This window comes from Rhinichthys klamathensis, unplaced genomic scaffold (assembly GCF_029890125.1).
Source record: "Rhinichthys klamathensis goyatoka isolate OS25496 unplaced genomic scaffold, OSU_Roscu_1.1 h1tg000098l_1, whole genome shotgun sequence".
Lineage (NCBI taxonomy): Eukaryota > Metazoa > Chordata > Actinopteri > Cypriniformes > Leuciscidae > Rhinichthys > Rhinichthys klamathensis.
This window is the reverse complement of record NW_026606637.1, coordinates 3,465,147-3,487,243: the sequence shown is the minus strand read 5'-3', so window position 1 is coordinate 3,487,243 and position 22,097 is coordinate 3,465,147. Positions and strand designations below refer to the sequence as shown.

At 40.2% G+C, this 22,097-nt stretch overlaps 2 protein-coding genes across 2 annotated transcripts in view; both read left to right on the top strand.

The window, feature by feature from the left end:
* Positions 1 to 671: 671 nt before the first annotated feature.
* LOC130086559 (uncharacterized protein K02A2.6-like) lies at positions 672 to 2,780 on the top strand. Its single transcript, XM_056252620.1, has one exon. It carries the CDS (start codon positions 1,014 to 1,016, stop codon positions 2,778 to 2,780), a length of 1,767 nt encoding a protein of 588 aa, XP_056108595.1. The 5' UTR covers positions 672 to 1,013.
* Positions 2,781 to 9,665: 6,885 nt separating this feature from the next.
* Positions 9,666 to 22,097, top strand: part of grin3bb (glutamate receptor, ionotropic, N-methyl-D-aspartate 3Bb) — a 135,302-nt gene continuing 122,870 nt past the window's right edge. Inside the window, exon 1 of the mRNA XM_056252679.1 lies at positions 9,666 to 10,307. Within this exon, the coding sequence (XP_056108654.1) occupies positions 9,849 to 10,307 (459 nt within the window). The 5' untranslated portion in view covers positions 9,666 to 9,848. The remainder of the gene's footprint in view (positions 10,308 to 22,097) is intronic.

The following is a 22,097-nucleotide window of genomic DNA, read 5'->3' as shown; positions in this document are numbered from 1 at the left end:
TGCATTACCGAGATCTGCCTCAAGCACCTCTGGCCCTGATCCAGTTTCACTGAGCACTGAAATCCGATTTTTAGGTGATTGGATGGAAACACAAGAGTGAGAGAGGGGAACTTTATTTTTTTAAGGGTAAAAGGTTTTGGTGACTAAATGAAGCGTATTCCCAAAGGACGAGAAATATTGTGTCTCACAATTGCTTTTTAATAAATGGCCGAAGGGAGCAGGCACAGTGAACTTATAAATCAGATACTGCATCAACACAAACAAGAAGGCTTTTCTGAAATTACCTCAACTATAAGGAGATATTAGAGTTCTGATCATGGAAAGACATATTCAAGATGGATTGGTTAATAAAATTGGATATGACTACAGTAAGCAACTCTGAGGATTGAAATATGTGACATATTTAAGCAGCATCACAAGCAAAAGTGGTCTAAATCTATGAAACCAGGCCTTAGATTATCTGATTTTAACCGTAATAATAATAATCTAATTACAATGACTTAATTTTTGGAATCTGATTACGTAATCCAGATTACATGTAATCAGTTACTACCCAGCACTGCGTTTGACAACCACAAATTGCCCGTATTTGTTAAATACATCTGTCTTTTTTCCCAATAACTCCATTTGTTTTGATATTTTGTCTAATACAATCTGTTGAGTATTTGGGCCACGTGATTGATAGTTCGGGACTTCATAAGGCACCCTCGAAAGTGAAGGCAATAGTGGAAGCGCCAGCTCCACAAAACGTCAGTCAGCTTCGGTCTTTTTTGGGGTTGTTGACTTATTATGGGAAATTTGTGCCAAATTTAGCTAACAGGCTGAAACCGTTGCACGAGCTACTGAACAAATCCAAAAAGTGGGAATGGACTAAACAATGTGAAGAGTCTTTCAATGAGGTGAAAACAGCCTTAGCCAAGTCTGAAGCTCTCACTCATTTCAACCCCGCTCTGCCAGTGCAGCTGGCATGTGACGCATCGCCCTATGGCATCGGGGCTGTGGTGTCACACATCATGCCATCGGGTGAGGAAAAACCCATCGCTTTTGCTTCACGAACTTTGAGCAAGGCAGAATGTAACTATGCCCAAATTGAACGTGAGGCACTTGCTATTGTCTTTGGGGTGAAGAAATTTCATCAATTCTTGTTTGGCAGAAGATTCACGCTCCTAACTGATCACAGACCTCTCACCTCCATCTTTGGCCCACATTCAGGTATTCCTTCACTTGCTGCTGCAAGAATGCAGCGTTGGGCCCTTCTTCTGTCTGCGCATCAGTATGATATCAAGTACAGAAGATCGGAACATCATGCTAATGCTGACGGGCTCTCCCGACTGCCATTGCCCACTACACATCCAGAACCAACAAAGGCGGAAATTTTCTACTTCAAAGAGGTAGTTAATTCCCCTGTAACGGCAGCTCAGGTAAAAAAGCACACACGTACTGACCCAGTGATGTCCAAGGTATTGGATCTTGTGCTCAGAGGGGAAGTGGGAGAAATGTCTCCTTTCCTAAGGCCTTATGTGATCAGGAGAAATGAGCTTACAGTTGAATCTGGATGTCTACTGTGGGGCTCAAGGGTCATTATTCCACCACCATTGAGACAACGAGTACTGGAGGAACTTCATTCTGGACACTGTGGAGTTGTTCGGATGAAGGAGATTGCCCGTAGCTACCTTTGGTGGCCAGGTTTGGACTCTGAGATTGAAGAAAAAGCAAAAATGTGCAGTGCATGTCAAAAGCTGAGAAATACCCCTCAACCAGCCCCGTTACACCCCTGGCAATGGCCCGAGGAACCGTGGGTGAGAGTCCATAGTGATTTTGCAGGGCCATTGGAAGACCATATGTTTTTAGTTCTTCTTGATGCCCACAGCAAATGGCCAGAGGTTGAGGTAATGAAATGCACGTCATCAATGAAAACTGTGGAAGCCCTTCGTTCAATCTTTGGTCGGTTTGGCTTGCCACAGCAACTTGTCAGTGACAATGGGCCTCAGCTGGTCTCGGAGGAGTTTGAGGCTTTTATGAAGACCAACGGGATTCAACACATTCGATCAGCACCTTATCACCCGTCCACTAACGGTCTTGCTGAGTGGTTTGTCCAGACAATGAAGCAAGCTCTTAAGTCGACACAGGGTAAAGGATCACTGAATCAGCGCCTCAACACTTTTCTACTTTCATACAGAAACACCCCCCATTCCACCACCAAAGTGTCTCCTGCCACCGCTATGTTCAAAAGACAACTTCGCACACGTCTGGATTTGTTGAAACCCCTGAAAACAAAACAGACTGTTCAAGCGCAACAACATCTTCAGATGGAACGACGTCTAAAAGCAAAACATCGTTGTTTTAGACCTGGAGACAAAGTGCTAGCTCGTAACTATGGGAAAGGTGTAAAATGGCTACCAGCAGTAGTGATTGCACAAACAGGGCCAGTGTCTTACACGGTTGAGCTGGCTGATGGTCATCTCATCTGGAAAAGGCATGTAGACCAATTATTAGCTGCAAATTCATGTGACAACTCGGGAGGACAGGTGACAATAGATCCTTACCTGGAAATTGCTCCAGAATACCATGATCTGTCTGAGAGTTCTTCCACACCAACCCTCGAGAATGCACAGACTGAGGCTCTACCAAGTCCGGCGAAAGAGACTGTTCCAGGTACAAGTCAGTCAGTGCCCCTGTCAAACCAAATCCCTGCAAAAGAGACTGTAACTGTGAATGTACCTACTGTTCGGAAATATCCTAAAAGAGAACGTCGTCCTCCAAATAGACTGACATTCTAGTTAGTGACAAACCCACAACAATGGGGCAGAATAATCCCCAGGGTTATGTCTGGGAATAGAGGTAGTCTACCCTCTTTCCCTAGTTACTAAAAAAAGAAGAAGAAAAAGAAAATATATATTATCTTCTAAAATAAAAAAAAATAAAAAAATATTGTATGTATCTGATGTTAAAAGAAATTGTTACTGTTGAAGTAATATTGTTTTTTTTTCCTACTACAAATTTAGGAGGGAGGAATATGTTGTGTATTTACGAAATGCAACTTGACCTTTCTGTGTTTCCTTATACCCTTCTATGTTACGTGATTGTTCTACGTAAACACCGTAGAGTTCGAGTGTAAAAGAATAAACGGCAAGCACTGGTTTACGGTTACTCCTGCCTCTCGTGTCTTTAACTAAAAAACATATAATACATAACACAATCACATTCATGTTTTTTTTTAGTTCTCTGAACAAATTTCAAGGCATTTTCAGGAGCAAACCATATGCTGATACTGAATAACTCAGATTGTAGGTTATAGAATATTCATGATTGCTTGCCAAATTCTCAAGGCAAATACCTGAGGTGGTTCAACCATCTGACAGCTTGTTTATTAAGGATGGAAGAATCTGACAGATGCAGAGTGAATGAGAGTTTTTTAAACAGAGAGAGAAAGAAACATTCACTGTTATCTGAATCTGAGAGGATAATGAATAGGCTGCGAGCGACGCTCATCTGGCATAGGGCGATTCAGCAAAAGCAATGTGTTTTCTTCTTACAGAGGTATATATGACAATATTGACATCCGGTACTGTATTTTGTACATTATTAATGATAAATTGACCTTGACATTTCACAGTTTGATAGGATACCAGTGATAAATGATAAGTGATGAGAAGGGTATTTCTCTGTCAACTTATTTAAAACCATCATCTACATCCCCCCTAAAGAAAGCTCGGGTAATTTTGTGGCATTTGTGGAAAATCCCCTTTATTTTCATAAGCTTTGAAGATATGTGATTCTCCTTGCTTTAGTCACCTGGCTCGGAGAGTGTACAAAGCACCCTCCTTCATCCCCTGTTACATTTCACGCTCATGTGGAACCACGGACGTCTCAGGAATGTTGAAACGGCACCATGACATTTAAAAAAGCTGACCGCCTTATTGCATTGTCACGATTCTCTGACAGAAAACAGAAGGATAAGACAAGGTTCTTCTTCATCTCAAAAAGGGAACTCATGAAATGGGGTCTTCTTACAAAGGTGACTGACCATCCAACCTTTAGATCCTGGTAATTTATTTCTGTCACCTACAGATGATGATTTTTTTGTAGAACTAAAATTCAAATAAAAATGTTTTCACCGCAATGCCATAGAATAATCATTTTGGTTGACCCAAAGAACTTTTCAGTTAACAGTTTATTAATTTTTTTTTTTTTTTTTTTTTTTTACTAATCTCAAGAACCTCTTTCTGTGACAGAATCACGGACTCAAAACAGGTGGTTAGTGGAGAAACTTAGATTTTTTATCACAGCAATGGGAAATGCAGGAAAGCAAATCCGAGTTCTCTTTCATCATCTCTTGTTCGAGATCCACCTATGGGAAGGGCATCCGTACCTGACCTCTGCAGTAGCATCCAATTGCACCAAGTCTGGCTAGACAGACAGAAGCGCTCAGCCAATGCCAGGTAAGGCCCACCCGCTTACCAAGGGGCATATAACGCCTGGAAGCGCTACTGTTCTCCAGTCGACATTCGCTTCTCGCGATCTCTGCACTTACACAGTTTGGTTGGATTTTCACTACTCACTTGCGTGTCTTTAGTAGGACATATCGCCAGATAGGCCTGCGCCAGACGTGACAGTCGTTTATTCAGCCTGATTAGCTGTGTTTTGCATCCGGAGCCGCTCACGCTCTCGCCGTTCTCACCTGCTCCTCCTTCCACGGCTGCCCGCCACGGATTTTTCGGAGTTTTTCACCGGTATGTCGCTGTCTAAATCTGCCGCTTTTTCGGGGGAACAGCCTATCACAGGCCTGCCCGGCCGCGTGTGGTGCGCTGATCGCCGCAAAGGACCTTCACTCTTTCTGCGTGGTCTGCTTTGGCCTCAAACACGCTCAAGAAGCCTTGGAGAACCCGAAGAATTGCAGTCAGTGCCTTACCTTTCCCAAAAAGCTTTTGCGACGCCAAATAAAAGTCGCAGCAACCCAGTGCGCCATGCTCGGCCTTTCTGACTGGGATGCGGTACAGGTTGACGCCGACGCACTACAGGGGGCCTCCCGGGGCGCCACTTCACTTATCTCGGCTGACCAGCCCAATCCTGCGTTTCCCGAAGATGACATCTTCGTGGGCAACCTCCCGCTCATCGACGAACCGGCCGGTTCCGGCGATGAGGATGAGGATGACGCGGCCCTTCTTGGGATCTCAGAGGACGAGGAGGCCATCTCGCCCTCTGGCGTTTCCCAGGCCTACGCCCTCGCGGCTTTGCCTCAGTCTATTCTTCTGGAAGTGTGTGAGCGAGCGGCCACTCGGTTCAACATCGAGTGGCCGGCTCCACAGAGCGCCACCGACCAGGAGAGGGACATTTACGATGGGAAAGTGCTGGGACCCCCTCCCGGTTCGAGGAAACAACTCTTCCCCGTCCTTCCAGCGGGCGCTAAGCACATGAGGCACAGCTGGAGCGACCCGCTCGATCTCAAGCATGGTCTCACGGGCTTTGAGGTGAAGGATATGGCGGCTCTTGGCATGGGTGACCCCCCCGCTATCGAGCCATCCATTGCTAGGCAGCTTAACCCCACCCAGGGTGGGCTGCTCGCTCCCCCTAAGTCAGTCTTGCCCAATAAGATGGACCATTTTTCTGCCTCAGTTCACCAGGCTGTTCACCAGGAAATAACTTGGGTTTACTGTCTTTGCAGGTGATGAAGAAGATCGTTGATGTGGACTGGGGTGAGTAGACTGGTATTTTGAGGGGCACTGGTAGACAACACTGGCGATGGAGAAACGAAGGAGATGGAAACACACTAGAGAAACGTCAGAGCTTTGGAACGGTAAGTAGTCCTTTTCTCATAAAGTAGACCAGACAATGAGGGTAGGTGAGGTGTGCAGCAGATGTGGATCCTTGAACCTTGAAAAATATATTTTTTAAAAAGGCAGCGGCTATTTGCACTAGTGAAAATAGTATTTTCATTGCACTGTGTACATAGTTGTTAGATATTTATACTTAGCACAAATAGTGGCAGATACTATTTGCACCTCAATGTATTGTAGTATGTTATAAAACAGTATGCAATAATAACAATTATACCAGACGGAGTTGTTGAATGCTTGAATCTGATTGGTTGACAAATGTACTAAACTGTGCAGGGACAGCTCTATTTTTAGTGTCCCAACTTATTATTAAAAAATCATGTTTTTGAAGGTGATCATAGAAGCAAGTAGTAGTCTTCCGTCATGCGAGAATAGCCTAATCAAAGGTAGCCAATCTCATCATAGTATATTTTGGAGAACAAAACTACCCTCCAATCACAATTAGTTATTGATTTACTTGCAGTTAGTGAAGGCGGGAGAGAGCGTGGAGGAGATCAAGTCAAAGTATCGTCAAGTTATCGTCAAGCCAGTTGAGGTGGTTTGGACATCTGGTAAGGATGCCCCTTGGGCGCCTTTCTAGGGAGGTGTTCCAGGCACGTCCAGCTGGAAGGAGGCCTCGGGAAGACCGAAGAGGATTAGGTGGAGAGATTATATCTCCACATTGGCCTGGGAATGCCTCGGGATCCCCCAGTTAGAGCTAGGTAATGTGGCTCGAGAAAGGGATGTTTGGGGTCCCCTGCTGGAGCTGCTGCCCCTGCGACCCAACCTGGATAAGCGGTTAAAGATGGATGGAAAAAACCCATTATAAAACCCCATAGGAAAATCTCGAAGGAACCAGCGGAGGAAGGAATTACTCTTCTGGGTTCTGACGTCATACCTGCACCACTCTATTTGCACTTTGTGTAAATAAACGCCCCATTTAAAAAAAATAATAATTCAGTGTGTAAGGAAAATATATTATTACTTTTTACTTGATGGTCATTCAGTTGAAACTTTTCTTAGAAATAGAGTAAAAGTTTTTCGGAACAATCTGACACAAAAATAAATTCAAAGAGTACATTTCTTAGAACTTGACGGTTTTTTTTTAAAGTAAAGATTTTCCTTTCTATTTTCGACACTTATTTTTAATCAACCCTATTTACACATTTCATCCGCATTCTTGTTTCACCTTCTGAAAGTTACATTCTTAAGGTTTTCTTTGTCAACGTACTAGGTTTTCTTTTAGGAATCCCCCCCATACCCCCCCCCCCCCCCCCCTCCCCCTCCCCCCTCCCCCCTCCATCTTGAGACTGCTTGTGTTTTCTGCTTAGTATCAAATGTTTGTGAAATTGACACAGAACAAGGGCACACACTACAGCCAGGGAGTTATCTGTTAGGTTCAGACATTATTTAAACAATGACAAAGTCTGCATATTTGCCCTGGCTTTTTTTGTTCATCTTGGAGAGATAAAGTCTTTCATTTAATTGGTGTTGTCCTATGTTGGCTTTTGTATCACAGTCTCCCTGTTAATCTCATCTCATTTCCTCTGCAGTTGAAAGGACAGTGGATGTTCACCTATTATCAGAACACCTTTAGAGACGAGGATACCTCTCTGCTGTGTATTACCCAGCTCAGATCAGTTGATCGCGCACGCTGATCAATATACGGTCTCGAGGAAATTGGCTGGGGTAGTTGTATTACAGAAAAAGGTTCAGCTGCATGACAGCTGTGACTGAGGGGTTCCTAATGAGGCTGAGTGTTCGTGCAAGCTGGGTGATGTTGCAAACCAACCCAATTATATACTTCAGGGAGGCCTTATTGAAAAAAACAAAACAAGCTGTAATAGCTATGAGTTTGTGCATTATCACTTTCCAGGAGTTTCTCGTGTTCTTGTAGCTCACATCAAGTTTTGTTCAACCAAAACATGCGCCCAGGGGATCGATTGGGGGTTAGGTGTCTTGCTCAAGGGCACATCAGTCATTTCCTGCTGGTATTGAGAATTGAATCTGCAGGTTACCAGTCTGACTCTCTAACCATTAGGCCAAGACTGCCCCAGTCATTTTTTCTTTTATTTGTTGGCTTGTAGACCTAATGTTTTATGCTTTCTTGTTGATTAAAGAAGGATAAGGATTTTTTTTTTTAAATGAAAAGCCTGTTATTATGAATTTATCTCTTCAGTGTTATTTATGTTTTATGTTTCCTGAAAAAATGAATCAGCAGTCTTATTTTAATGTTCTGTGAGAAATGCAATATGCTAATTGTAGCATTCCATAGTGCTGACAAGTATTAACTGCATTGCATAGTGATTACATACCTTCAACTACACGGCCTTTACAGTTTTAAATAAAGCCGACGAGGGAGTGACAGTAAATTTGCACCTTCCTCTTCCTATGAGTGATTTAATCCATATTTCATACTTTTTCCTTTCTGTGGGAAAGTTATAGAATCTTAATAGATTTTTTTCTTACTGTTGGAGAAAAATATTCCTCTACCAGCTGTATTTACCCTGCTATTGTTTACTTCAGCGCATCAAACTCAGAAATATGAAGGGTCAGCTTCAAACAATTGAGCATATTTGCTGACAGTTTTTTTTTTGTTGTTACTTTAAATCCAAAGATTATATTCTGACGTTTCATTCACCACACCTAAGGAATAACCAGCATCGATGTATGGTGACTTTTTGTTGTTGTTGTTCAATTCAGCTTTTAGTGCTTAATATTATAGGCCTAATTAAGGGGAATTCAACATTAGTCTCACATTCCATGCTACTCTAGTTCTAAATAGCGTATAAAAGAGAGTATGATTGGTCGAGGCTTCAGTCCACTTCTATCAGATTCGATTTTACCGCATGACTGGCCCGTATCGAATCTCTGATACATGGGTCCAAAACAGTGACCCACTTACCATCACCTGCCTTCTGTGATCTCTCTCTTCTATTTTTCATGTTAATTTAAGCGCTTCTATCCCTCCATCTTGTTTTTTTTTCTATAACTGCAGATTTGATAATTTGATGTTGTAAATTTGAATGTTGTAATATTTGTGAAATATTACATGAATTAATCATATTTGAGTGTCTTAGCATGTGAAAATGCATTGAGGGTTTTACACCTATAGGACAATTTTGGGAGGAGACATAATTTACCCAATGCTTTGATAATTCATTATTTCTACTCACCCTCTTTTTGTTCCAGGTCATTTCAAAGCATTTTTTTGAGAACTTTTAACAGATCTGTATGCCATACTTCCACAGTAAACAGTAGGCTAACCAAAGAATGACCACAATCTGCCAAGCTCCAAAAAAGAAAAGAAAAAGAAGAACAAAACACTTACAAGTTGTGGGCTATTTTCCAAGTCTTCTAAATTCTATACGATGAGATAGTTTTGTGTGACAAATAAATCAAAATGTCAGGCATTAAATTAATACCATTGGTTCTTGTATGGGAAGCCATTAGTTTGAAAAGACTGATATTTGAGAGCTGCAGTGGAGGGGAAAGCTTTCAGTTTAATGATGAATAATTTTTTTTTAAGTGTGTGTGCCCTTGCTGTAGCCTATCCTGCATCTTTTTTCATACAAAAAAAGAAAAAAGAAAAAAAAAGAAAAGACTTTTAGTTAAATAAGTTCTTGTTTATAATCAGTTTCATGGTAGGAAAAGTCATGTAACTACCTCTCTAAAACCGCAAACAACATGAGGATTGAAGTGTAAAAAACATTACTTTGGGCAAAAAGAGGTGTTAATAACAGAGTCGTTCTCTCTCGCGCTGTTCTCCTAATGATACATTACGCCTCTCCAGCGCTTCTTTGGGTGTGAACGCAACGACATCCCCGCCTTTCGAGAAACCCCCACCTCTCCTGAGCAGAGTATCACATTCACACAGTAACTCCATAGATCACTCCTCATACACCATCCTGCACAAAAAAAAACAAAAAACAAAAAAAACAAAAAAAGGACGTTAAAGAAAAGACCAGACAACAAGGCGAGCAATGCTATCTTCTGACAATGCCTCATCACCACCTTTGAGAGTGAAGCAGGATGAATTTTATCTTCTACATATTCTTGGCATACTTTTATTTGGCATCGCAAATATTCCTTCTCCATACCCTGCTCGTCCAGCCCGCTCATTCTCACCCGCAGCCCTGCCACATCCTAGCGCGGATAGGACACACCGTGCGCCTGGGTGCCCTCCTGCCTTCCCGTCAGTCGGTCCGGGTGCGGGCGGCTCTCCACCGCGCCCTCAGCGGTCTCGCCGAAAGCGGCAACAACTTTCTTCCGTACAACTTGAGCCTGGACGTGGTGGCTCGGGAAGCCCCGAGCGGAGACCCCGAGTCGCTCTTCAGGTGTGTGTGTCAGGATATAGTGATCCAGGGGGTCTCGGCTGTGCTCGCCTTCCCTCAGACGCAGGAGGAAATAGTACAAATGGAATTTATGTCCTCTTTTTTGGAAATTCCTTTTATAAGCATCATTGAGCACGGAGAACCCATCAAAACTCAGGTAACGCGTTTCATTTAAGCAACAAAGCTGCTTCTCTTTTTAATCATGTGATGATTTGTTGACTTTTTAACGCGTAGGGCTATTTGCAACTTACATTTGTGATGCGTTTTATGCGCAAACCTTATACACACACGACTTTCATTCATCTGTTGACTGGTTTTAAAAGCACATGAATCTGTGTGAGTTATGTGGCGTTTGGAGGCAAGGGCTAATTAAGGCTTGAATGCCCCCTAATTAATGCTTGACCCTACCAAAAATATTCAAATCAAAACACCCTGTGGGTGTGTATGTTTTCTCTTTTTTTTTATTTTTTTTAACTTAACATATGCACTTCAACAATTATTTCAAACTACGTTTCAGTAGCCTAATCAAAAAAGTTGTCAAAAGGAGGTAACCATAGCAACAGTTCACAGCTCGAACACTTTCCATTAAGATTACTATTGGACAGTGCCATGTACGGGCATTATATAACTTTATTGAAGATGTTCACAAAAAAAAAAAAAAAAAAAATACGTAAGTGTTTGATTTATAACGTTTTTAAAGTAGTTGTCTAAAGTTGTTACAGCCTAGTTGTTAACAAAACAGTGGACAATTACATAAATACACATAGTAAAAAAAGTAAAATTCTTGAAGGACACATGTAAGTTTTCCCTCTTTTTCATCACTTTATTGTATATTTTCTTAGGTTTGTCAGTAGGGGACAATCTTAAATAGTTAAGCATGTTACCATGATTTTGTGCAGTAAACAACTGATTATAAAAATAAGAAAAATAGATATAAGATTTAATTCATTGTAGGCCTAATAAGCACATTCTTGTCATGACCTTGAACAAAAGGCTAGTAATGGCTAAATTACCTTTGTAATTCCTTACCTTGTTACTGTCAACCCTGTTATGTTTTTAAAGGCATAACTTAATCTTAACGTGTTAAAATGTTTAAATTTAGCATGAGATGGCACAATGCAGATGATTGACAATGTCCTTGACAATGCAAATGTCACCTTGGATCATCTATAATAGTTCAAATATTAATAATACAAATCTAGATGATGTTAGATAGACAACACACAAGACAAATTTCCAAATATTCCAGTTTTAATATAGCTAATCTCCAAATCAAGGTGTAAAACAGTTTATATAAGACCAACTAATTAACCACCATGCCCTCAATTTATGTGCTACCCGAAATGGCTCATACGATTCAGAGTTTTTTTTCTTCTTCTTCTCACTCTCTTTGATGTCAACGGAGATTCGTTTTTGTGGAGATTTTGGCTTCGCTCTGAGATGGCAGCTTTACGTGGACTAGCTGATCTTTCCCTCAGGGTCACAACAGATCTCTTCAGCTTGTGTGCTAGCTTTGTGTTCGGACTGTTATGATGCACCTGCTCTATATGAGAAAATATTTCTCTGACAGGTGTGTTCTCTCGAGCAGAAATATATGCCACATTGCATTACACTCAGTCAGGTATGTCATACGCTGAGACGGTTTCCCAGACATCAGTGTCAAATTAAATGTTCTGCTAAAACGCTGGAGTTAATGATATGCCCTAGAACACATTAGATGCATAATGACATTTGCATGAAGCAGCTGCACTGTATGAATTTGATTGTATTTCTCTCATTTGTTCATTGTCATGTTTGATTCTGAATTCTTGGCATACATAATGATATATTGTGAAGTTCCGTTGAGCATATTGAATATTGTGCACCTGTCTGCAGAAGGAAGCTTCATGTGCTGGTGTATTTGGCATGCGCCACTGGCTGAAAAGTGCTTACATCACAAGGTACTTTAAGAAATTAAAAGAGGGCAAAAATACTGTAAATCTTACAGGCAGCTTGGGCAACGCATACATTTGTCTTATTTAATATCCATCCATTAAAATAACTTCGGGGGCTTCTTAACCCTACAAATATGTGGTCCAATGAAAATCTGCACATCAAGTCTTTCCTTTTAAATAGAAAGACTTTGATCTCGCCAAGGAAGGACACTGTCTTAGATTAAAGCAGGAACTCCAGTCCAGATGATGTTGCGGCATTAACACGGTGCGGTCCACTGTTGAATGATTATTACACGCTTGAGTCATGATGCTGACATCGAACAACCGTCACAGATAGATCAGACAATGACAGAGGCTGTAAACCTCCTATGTCTATGTCCTTCTGGGATCTGCCAATCAGTGTAAAAGCTCACGACGCTCTGCTCTAGTGTGCGACATCGCTCAGGCAAAAATAAAGGCAGAGTGATAATAGGGCTTGTGAACTGGCTATGCTGTAATGCTTATGGGACACTCTGGAGCTCCGAGCCGCTTGGATCCTCCTTCACTTGATCTGCTAATCTTGCTGGTTGAGGAGAAACGTGTGTTTTTCAGCAGGCTGGCCTTTGCCTTGTGTTTTGTTCATCAATTGTTAGAGCGAGGCGCACTGGGCAGTGATGTAGTGCAAGTTTTTTTTCCTCTCTCATTGTTTTATTCCTTACAGTTTGATTTGTGAAGGATGATGCGGTTCTAGCAACTTTAAAGCTTAAACTCTGGTGTTCTCATGGTAGAGGTCCTTAAGGCCCCAGGGTCTTTTTAATTGACCCCAAACAGAAACAATGTAACTATAGTGGTGGCTGACAATGGCTTTTATAACATGTCTACTTCGTAATAATACAACAAACCCAAAAGCTTCAGTTATCTCAGCCTAATGGGTTTCAATTAGATCAGACAAGTTGGCCTATATATATATAAAATAAAAAAAATACAGTAAAATAAGAAGTTAATCAGTGGTAGATTCAGCATTGCAATTCAACATTGTTTAATGTAATAAATACAGATTTTTATACCTCTAAAAATGTGGTGTAACCACCAAGTAAACAAGTAAAAACATGTTTTCCCTTACACCTTGCATACATTTAAATGAATACATCTTAATTATTATTTTCAAAAATGTTTTATAACATATGTTTTCATATTATTATTATATTTTTTTTTTTACAAATATTATGAATAACAATTATTCATAAATATCATTAAACATTTGGAAAGTCACACCACATGACATTCTACAACCGGAACTAACACTGGCTTGTCATGAAAAGGTCAAATGATCTTTTAAGACACTTATTGACCTTGATGAAGTCGTGTTATATGCTTCCATCAGCTCACTTTCTGATTTGGTATCGTTTCATTCCACGTGACAATCTACAGAATGCGAGTGTGTCGGGATTTCTGATCTTGCTGTAAATATCCAACTTGTTGAATATCTATGATTTGAGATTGGTGCGGCCCCGGCGTACTTCAGAGCGTATTCAATCACTCTTAACAGACCTCACACCACAGGGAAATCTGATAAGATAATCTGAGAACCATCAAGATAATTGAGACTTCACCTAGGATTGTCGGAAAGGAAGAATTGGGCCCAAAATCGGGCTCAGTCTATAGGAGGTTCAGGCCGATATTTGCCTTATTTACCCCTCCCAACATTCAGAGAAAAAAATCACGTCCAGGGCATCGGTCGGTTCCGATGTTCGGCCCACATTATTTGGTAAGGTGAGGCAATTTTATGTGTAATCTTAAACCTCCCGATCTGCTCGCGGACACATTGGGGCCACCCCGACAATATCAAACATGTTTGATATTTAGGATTTTAAATCGGGATGATTCCGACTAGGATTACGTCAGTAGTTCCACCAGAAAGACTCGGGAGGCAAAATGACATTAACAAAGCATTCATTTATTAACAGCCCAGCAAGCAAGTATCGTGTTATAAAGTTCTTTGGCATAGGCCACAATCCGAGGGTAACGGAACCTGCATTTCCTGTCTGAAGACGAAGGCAGGGGCGCAGTCGACCCCCTGGGAGGTATGGGCAGGGACCATCCTGGTGGTGGTGGTGGGGAGGACAGAGGTGAATGTTGGCATCAGCATCTGCGAACTCAGACATGTGTAAGTACCGATCTTTTATACTCCAAGTATTAGAACACGATTGGTTAGATGTGAAGGTAATAAGTGACGTAACAATTGAGTCTTCCTGGCAGAACTTAGGCTAAAGCTTTCATTTCCACAATAGCCAATGAGAGACAAGTCTACAAGGAGACAATGGCAACCGCAAATGGCAACCGCAAAACAACAAGCAGTTAAAGAACTAGTGGCAATGAAAGCTGACTGTGTTGTCGCCTCACATCGGCTGCGTCTCGGCCAAAAAGCTGCACTTGAACACACTGCAAAGACTACAGGCGACTGTCAGCTAGTGCTTGCATTCTGAGTCTGCGTGTAACGAAACAACTGTCTATATCAGCGGGTATCAATAATCTATATTCGTCATTCAAAAAGGGAAACCAAAACCAGGACGGCAGATATACAAACAGTAAACAAAGCAGCGCTTATTTATCGTTTTTAAAATCAATCATACTGATTACTTTCTTCATTCCAGGCGGCTCATGTTATTATGAAAATGTGAAGTTCACAACGTAATTTCGGGAGGAGTGAACCAATCTAATCTTTCAATTAACTGCCGGAGCATATAAGCAGCCACTCACCTTGCTCTTGCATCAGCCGTTTTGGCATCCCTCCACCTCCCCAACTCCACAAACATAATTTAGGCATCTTGCTACCATACTCATCATCCAAGCATTAGTAGTCCCACATCTAAGCTCGAGTTGAAGCTGCTTCCTTAAGCCCCTCCATTGCGGACAGCAAGCCAAATACACTTAACGCTATTAGCTTAAAGATTATATAAAGGAACTCGTGAAATTCATGTAATCTAATGTTCAGGAAAGGTATTATAACAGCCTTTTTTTCTGTTCTTTGCTCACTTTCATCACTTTCGCTTTTATTCTCGCCACTAACTGGGGTGCGTTTCCCAGAGCCACGTACTGTCATTACTAACATAATTCAACAGAATCTGTGACCATAGTTCAGGCGATTCAACACGCTGATTCTGGTAAACTCCCGCCGACGGAAGCCCAAATACGTGTGGAACACTCCGCAAAAACTAACCCGAGAGATGCTCGCCGACCGTTTTTGAACAAAAATATAGTAAAAACTGTAATATTGTGAAATATTAAAACAATCTAAATGTGATTTCTATTGCCAGCAGCCATATCACCCTGTAGCCCAAGGCTGGTTGCCCACTGAAGCTAAGCAGGCTTAAGCAAATTTGCCATTGGCCTCTGTCCATAATCTGATATATAACCAAATATATATAGGCTATATATATACTGATTGGCTTTATCACTCTGTCTCCAGTCCTCTCCACCAATAAGCTGGTGTGTGGTGGGTGTTCTGGCGCAATATGGCTGCCGTCGCATCGTCCAGATGGATGCTGCACATTGGTGGTGGTTGAGGAGATTTAAAACACAGTATGTGAACTAGTATTTAAGATTTTGAAAAGAACATATACTGTAACAAACGGTAATGCAATAAGAATATAGAAAAAAAGGTGTGATAGAATAGTCTAAAAAAACTTGTTTGATTCTTTTTGTTGGCATCAGTGTGAGTAGTGTGTGTGTGTGCATTTACTCATTTCACATTTACTGTTGCTGTTTTTCATTAAAACTAATGAAAAACGGAATGGCAGTTTAAGGTCACACCATTGAAGACATATATTATCATATTATAACATTATTAATATATCATATTAATAATATTATTAATTAATAAACATTAAAGTTCATAAAACATTAAAGGTACAATATGTAGAAGTTTTTCGCCATAAGAGGGCGCAGTTACCAACAATAACAAAGGCGAAGCTTAATGACGCTATGAGGGAGAGTTGAACGATGGGAGATCGTTATGAGATGTTATGGAATTAATGAATCATGATCACGGATGAGGTGATTTATTTGTTTTTGTATTACCTGTACGTCTAATTTTTATGTCACCATAATGAATTAACTGCAAGGAACGCGAAATGTTATGCTATATTATCCTGTTACAGCTATTTGTCAAATGATTTGTTGGGTTAATGCAGCGCAGTTTTACGTGTTTATGGTTAATGCCGTGTTGTTTTACGTGTTCAAACCAATCGTACTCAAAGTAAATTTGAACGAACATTTGCAAGTAATGGCTAAATATTGTTTAACAACACATATCCGATTGTATTTAATTGCACTGCCATAATCTCGGTCAAAACACAAGTGATAAAAAGCATTACCAGAGCAAGAGCAATATAACTGTGAATTTTCATCAGCATAACGATCACTTGATAGTTTTTGAGGTGAATCAACATATGCATAATGATTGATCTGTCACGTCATATAGGCCTTCTCGCATTGTTTATAAGTGATATTATTGACAGTTGCATGTGTTGCAAGGAAACACAGATACATCCTTTTGTTTTATGTACATTTGCTCACCTGTCTAATAAAGTATATGCAAGAGCGGTGTTGCTCCAAATTAGTCGCGGACGTGGAGCTCTCGGCATCTCGAAAATGCCACGCCGATATTGATCCTCATTTTAGTTCTCCTTTTTTGTCCCAAAGTCTGCTTGCCATGGTCCATAATGATTGAACGAAACAACAACAGCGTGCAGCTAAACGTTACGCACTACACAGTTGTCCACGTCTGTCGCCATGGTTACGTCATGGCTATGGCAGTACGAGCGGAAACCGAGGAAAGCGCGGATATTGCGTCATTGACAGGCGGCAATTTTTTTCCGGGACAGCCACTTTTTTAAAATTGGAATTTCTCTGAAATAAAAAATCTTTGGAGACTTTTGGGATATTGTAACTACACAACTGCAGGAAATATATCACACTGTGCAAGTGATTTGTGGATATTTTATTACAAAATTCCTACATATTGTACCTTTAACATTAGAATTTGTTTTGAAATGCTTGCACAAATTTTACAACCTGGCACACAACTATGTTATGAGGTTCCTGCTGATATCCTTCAAGACCTGATGCCTATTGCGATTAAAACAATTCCTGTGATCTACAGCTCTGAAAGATCTTCAAATTAACTTTGAATATTATCAGTTGATACTATTAAGATTATTACAATTGCAAGTTGATGGTTATACCAACATAAATTAGCAAATAAATGTCTTATGTTATATTGTGGTTATATTTTCATTGTGACTGGAGACCAATCAGAGACCAGGCAGTACTCATATTATACAAACATACAATTGTATTGGTTTAAACTAAAAACCATGTGATGTCTATTTCAATGACCTCAGGGTCTGAAGGGGTTAAAGTAAAAAAAAAACGTAATTATTCCAAACTTTTGACTGGTAGTACACACACACACACTCACACACCCACATACGCGATTAACAAGCTTCCACGGTCCAAGGACATTTTTATTATTTATTATTATTGTAGAGATACTGTATATTTGTTCTCTGTCCCATCTGGACTAACATCCAAGCTCTGCTTGCATGAACTCGATTAAAACAACAAATGTTCCTTCTTGTCTCTAATTTGCAGTAGAAAAAAAAACACCAGAGGGGATGCTATAAAATGAAAGAGAAACCCAGCGCGCAGACCCAAAACCCAAAGCTCTTTAGAGTCTATACCTTTATAGCTAGCACTGTCATGCTGTGGAAGTATTCTATAAAGACTTCCATAGAGCTTGCACTGACTGTTGCAGAGCTCATAAAAGTGTCGCTTTATTTTATCACAGTTTATCACAGCACCATAAATTTAAACACAATCCTATACGAGAATTGTTAACTGGCAGTTGCTAAATGCCAGTACTCAATTGTATTTGATTAGAAACTGTCTCTGCACATCAGCAAAGATTATTAAACTGAAGCCCAATTCTTAATGTGTGTATGAAAGGTCCCATGTATAGTTTGCTTAACATGAAATGTGAGATTTTAAAGGTCACCCTCGGGCAAAACTCAAGACTATTACTTGCTCCATGAATTTAAAGTTCATAGAATCCAGGTACCTAAAACAGCACAAAATCGAAGCAGAAATTGCAAAGGATTCCAAGTCATTTAATAAGAAAAAGTATGCTGTTCAAGGAGTTTTGGTTGCTGAACAGTTAAAGGAACTTTACTTGACACAAATGGCCAGTAAGCGCAAAACATTGTGCTTCGTCTTTTGCTGATTGTTGGTTAAACATAAAAAAAAATCAGCAATTTATACAATCTAGTGGTCATTTATTATTATAAAATAGTTTTTATGTTAACAGCAAAATTGCAAGGTGAACATTAAGTACATATACACTAGTGGTGGATACAATGGTATCCTGTCCCAGGAGCTTAAAGTTGCAGGCTCCTGCTGTTCTCACATCTTGTTGAAACAATTCACAATTGTTTGATGTGAAAAATCCATACAAATCACTACTATTGAACTTAATATTCAAATGCCCGGTTTCATAGACAAGGCTTAAGCTAGTCCTAGACTAAAATGCATGTTTGAGCTGTCTTAACTGAAAGCAACTTGCACTGACATATACATCAGTACCATTTTTTTGTCTCAAGATTCACACCATAATGTTATTTTTCTAAGGCACGTTTATAAAAGCTACTTAAATGTCCTAATTTAACTAAGACCACTCCTTGCTTAATCCAAGCCCTGTCTGTGAAACCAGGTTTCAAACTATGTTGTTTTGTCTTTCTCACTGCATTTACTAAACTTCCCCATTCCAAATAATAACCTCCATGTATAGCCTGGTAACTTGGTGGATAAAAATCAGGGCTGTTAATACGAATCAATCCCAGGCAGAGGTGAATCCCATGAGCTACCTACAGTAACTACTGTAATTACTGAGATCACAATCTTTCCATTATTGTGACCTTGAACAAAGCACTTAACTTGAGGGACTGACCCATGTGATCGCTGTACTGTGGAGCCTTTTAGATAAAAGTAATGTTGCTTATCATTATGTTACGATAATAGTTAATGTTGTTCTTTAATTCTAGAGGGATGTTTGATTCTGTTTTTTACCTCCCATTTCTCAAGACTAAGTTTCTTCTTATGTGTGTTATACACTAGCCTGACTACGTCAGACTTTGTACTTCCGCTCAATTTCATTTCGCTTCTGTACTCAGTCTGAGACAGCGGCCTATCTATCCGTTTTCCTCCGGCCTGAAAACAGCCGGGCCAATCAACGAACAGAGGGCGGGCTGAAAGCCGTGACGTAGTCGCTAAGCGCCGAGTTTAAGATTAGGTTAGGGAAATCGAAAACAACCACGGATATGGAGACGCGGATGCAATTCAATCTGTTGTGGAGAATATTCCCGGCATTAGCAAACTGAAGCCCGAACAAGAAGAGTGTGTATTAAACATTTTGAATGGAGGTGATGTTGTGGCCCTACTCCCTTTGGGAAAAGTTTAATTTATCAACTATTATCGATCGTCAGCGAGAAACTGGGGAGCCTTTTGACAGGTCAGTGTCTCCTTTCTTTTCCAGGTCTTAAATATTGCCATGACATGCTGTAATCTTGCAATTAAGTTGCAGCATTTCCAACAGACTCGAGATGAACAAAGAGCTGTCTTTAACAGAACTAATCCTAACTTTGACAGTTGGCTGCAAATATTTTTTTGTTTCTCTCTACTGTCAAATATCAGTTTAGAGGCCCTGATTGTACCGTGGATGCGTAGATTAACTTCGCATAATCTGCAAAAGTCGTTTACAGCCATGTTCACTCCGGTATTTCGCTCGCATCATCAAGTGTTTACAGCAGGTTTACAGTGGAAGTTCGATCATAGATTTGAGTTCGATGCATGATGTCTGTGGTTCCATGCGGCTGTGTCGGCGCATAACATATGTCATATATAAACTTATCTGATTGGCTTACGGGTAACCAATGATTTTAAACTTCAGACAAGCGCCCCCTAGCGAGATAGAAAACACTTCTCTATTATGCCATTCCAGACTCTGTCTACGAAGCAAAGTGAAGTAGCAGAGTCTGGTATTACCAGGCTAGTTATACACTGCCAAGACCAAAAAAAAAAGAGAAAGTTTCTGTTTGGATTTAAATAGGCAAATAAGAGTCTATGATTGGATCATTATTCCAGTGATTATTATGTTTCTAGCATGTTATATGTTTGGCAACGGTTCTTCTAACCTTAATTGATGGAGTGTGTAGCTTTTTATTTCCTAAACAACCATGTAGGAAAACACATCATGGCCGTAATACAGCACGACAATGTCAAGATTCATCAGGCTCAAATTGTGAAAGAATGGTTTTGAGGGAGCATGAAGAATCATTTTCACACATGAAGTGGCTCTGAGTCCAGACCTTAAATTCATTGAAAGTCTTTGGGATTGTGCTGGAGGAAACTTTACAGAGTGCTGGACTTTTGGTCAATATAAGATCTTGACCAAAAATGTATGCGCCTCTTGATGGAAATAACACCACAACATTTATTTCCATCTAGAGGTGCATACATTTTTGGTCAAGATCTTGTATTGACAATGCAAGAGTCAAGCACTCTATAAAGTCTACTCAGCTGATGATTTGATGTAATGTTACTTGTTCTGCCTTAACACAAGTAGAATTTTTACTTACAAGCATTTGGCTTTTTATTTAACTTTTTGGCTTTTAAGTATTTTCAAACTGTTCATATGCTGGCTTTAGAGATTTTTTTTCATAATGTTTAAATTGTTCAAGTGAGAGCAGAAAAAGTTTGCTCTGTTTGCTCTGAAAGCAAAACATCATCAAACTTGAATGCTTCTGATTTGTAACTGAATTATGTTTTTTAAATGACTCTCCAATTTCAAAATATGTTGCAATAACTTCAGGAGTCATTTGAGTCAGAGATCAGAATATCACTAAAATCAATATGAATGTAATCAAAATTCCAGGAGCCAGTTATTAGGCAGGATGATACCGTGTGTTGAAGAGAGTGTGGGATACACACACTCCACGACCTCAGCACTCAGTGTAAAGTGAACAAACCATACCTGTATCTCAGCACTGCAGTCAGAGAACCAGCAAGAACTACATCAATCCTTCAGAGATCATCTACTGTCAAAGATGTTCATACTCTTTCAAGTATGTTTACGTCCATCCTCCCTCATCCACGGCTGTACTTAAACCTTGACAAGAAATTGATCAAAGGTCTAAAATACCAGGAGAGAGCTACCCGTTAGCATTCTTATTCAGGCATGGGAGTAGCCCACATGATCTACATGCCATGTGACTGATCACAATGGTGTGATGGCTGGTTGATGGCACCATGAGAACACACTCTTGAGTTCTTCACTAGCAGTGTATTAGAACTCTCGCTCCAGGCTAATGTGTCAGCTGTGATGTGAAAAGGCAGCAGACAGGGAAAAGTAAAGTCTATTTCATGCTTTTAAAACCCTGGAAAATTGTACACTGGTGAAATATGTGATATAATGAATTTTTGATTTATGTGGTTTTATGTCGTCACAATAATACATGGCTAATGAATGGCTATGGAGAAACAGAGAACAGCAGAAGACAGAAAACTTGGAATGTATTACAGTCATAAGGACCAGGGGTTTTCAAACTTTGAAAGTTTTTAAAGATGCACTATGCAGGATTTTTACTGTTTGTAAACGCAACATTTAAATTTGGCTCCTCCTCGTGGGCGGAACACTGCTAAACATACGCCCTCTCCCCTGATATGATATCAGTTGCACACGCAGCCCAACCGACTCAAGAAACTACTTGCGGGAAGATGAGTGGTGAGCCATTTTGCAAATATTGTGTTTATCATGCATAAATAGCCTTTTTTTATGTATATGAATGAACAGTTACACCTACAACCCTATCTCATGAAATGCGTCTCTATAGCACGCATTGTATTTATTGTGCAATTCATACGCAATTTATATCGTTTTTACGTGCAGTCTAGCTCGCTAATAAACAATGATTACGTTT

Bases quoted from the DNA above. Each gene is read 5' to 3' on its own strand.
- LOC130086559 (XM_056252620.1), top strand. From the start codon at position 1,014: ATGCCATCGGGTGAGGAAAAACCCATCGCTTTTGCTTCACGAACTTTG.